The 1,844-nt window shown below is 44.2% G+C and overlaps 1 protein-coding gene across 4 annotated transcripts in view; it reads left to right on the top strand.

The window, feature by feature from the left end:
- LOC102672640 (zinc finger protein 239-like) overlaps nucleotides 1–1,844 on the top strand; it is a 20,034-nt gene that overhangs the window by 11,111 nt on the left and 7,079 nt on the right. For 2 of the 4 annotated variants that reach the window (XM_031509794.1, XM_031509802.1), the window contains exon 1: nucleotides 7–899. The exons of the other annotated variants lie outside the window; for them this stretch is intronic. In XM_031509794.1, the coding sequence (XP_031365654.1) occupies nucleotides 171–899 (729 nt within the window). In that variant the 5' untranslated portion in view covers nucleotides 7–170. Of the gene's footprint in view, nucleotides 1–6; nucleotides 900–1,844 lie in introns of those variants that run through there. 4 annotated transcript variants of the gene reach the window in all.

Genomic DNA, 1,844 nt, shown 5'->3' on the forward strand with positions numbered 1-1,844 from the left:
TGAAGATCAACCCCAAGTACCTTCGGTGCGATCAGTATCCGTGCTGCGACCGTTGGTTGCACCGTCCCCGTTCTATAAATCAAGATGAAGATCCCGCGGCCAAACGGGAATCCTATCCGGCGATCGAGTCCTTGGAAGCCGCGAGAGAAATCGGACCGCTTCCTGAATCGATGAACTTTGCCGGATCGAGATACGGGCCAAGTAAATATTGCTCTACAACCTCGTACTGGCCCGTTCCTCCTCCTTTCGCGAGCGTCGCGCGGGAAAAGACGGTTCACGGTGTAGATCAGCATTCGGATAAGGATAAGGGGAGGACGAGTCAGCCGGACGTCGCGCGGTATCGTCCCATCTCCGTGGTGGCGAGGATCGATAGGGTTGGCGACGTCCCGACTGGGAATCGCCACTGGGAAAATCATTTTAACGGCTGTGATTTTTCGGAGAAGGCTTTTCGACAGCGCGGCGAGTTGTTGTCCTTCTCGACGGGGACGACTTACGATCCTCCTCGCGATGGTGGATCGGAACAGCCCGAGGCGAGGATGAGAAGTGGTCGAAGTCCCCGAATCGGGGACGAAGAAGACGCTCTGGGACACGATTTATCCACGTATGGTGATTGTAATTTGGAGCAAGGGAAGATTGCCGAGGATCGTCTTAGCGTGATTCGTTCTCGGATCGGCCCCGCTCAGATTAGAACCGCGCCCATATCGGAATCTACTAGATCCTGCGAAAGGGCGGATTTCGGCGAAGATTTGACGTGTCGTGAGAGTTGTTTCGTCTGGAGATCGCCGAGGAGACAAGTGGCAAACAGGGTGATAGATTCGCCGTGGAAACAGACTGTCAAGCCTTATCATTTGCCAAAAATGCAGCCGATGGCACTTCTTCAGCCTCACGTCGAGAACGTTGTAAGTGTCTTTTGTGATTTGTTTTTTTTCTTCTTTTTGCGGTAGAATAGGATGTAGTGGCATAGATTACAAATATTAGAATCTTTTGCGATTTTTTTTTTCTTTTTACACGATAATCCTGCCTTTTGCGATAAAATAGGATGTAGTGGGATTACAAATGTTAGAGATGATTAGGAGGAGATTAGGATTTCTTTGTGCAAGAAAAATCATGGATCAAGAGATGTTAATTATAAGTAGATATGTATCAAGTAACTTGAACGAACCAGCTTGGTAATATTTCGTATAAAAGATATTTAAAGAAACTACTTATCCATCTGTAGAGTTAATACGGTTGCAAATTTATTCACGTACGATTTCGTTTGATTGGGAGAGCAATATTTCGAAGGAACTTCGAAATATTAACGGTGAATTTTTCGTTGCGTAAATAATAGAAGAGTATTTAAATGATCCTTCGCAGCTTCCATTAGCTCTACACGGGATTGAATATTCTGAAAACATCTCGCATTGCTTTAAGTTATATGCGAGTCGAGATTTCTGTTTCAAGGTGCCCATTACACTTCTCCGTTACACTATTCCTTTCAGAATATTATTTATCTCGTAAACTTATCGTTCTTCGAACATCCGATTCCATGTTCTGAATATATATTAGAGAGGAATAATGAACGGGAACTCGTTATGCTATGGATACATTTGCACCTATCCACGAAACGAATTTGGAACGTTTTCTACAATTGATCTATAATCTTTCCAAGTGATAAAAAATTAAAATGGAGCCGCTTCATAACAGTTTTGAGATTTTTCTCTCTCTCGGTTGTCGGACTGTTCCATCAGAAAATAAGATTAGAAGATATTGCCAAGATAGATAGCCGTTTCCTTTCACTACTTTCATGAAAATTGGAGCACTGAGTTTTGATGCGCTGAGGGAGAGAGAGAGAGAGAGAGAGA

Source organism: Apis dorsata, unplaced genomic scaffold, assembly GCF_000469605.1.
Source record: "Apis dorsata unplaced genomic scaffold, Apis dorsata 1.3 scaffold_19, whole genome shotgun sequence".
Lineage (NCBI taxonomy): Eukaryota > Metazoa > Arthropoda > Insecta > Hymenoptera > Apidae > Apis > Apis dorsata.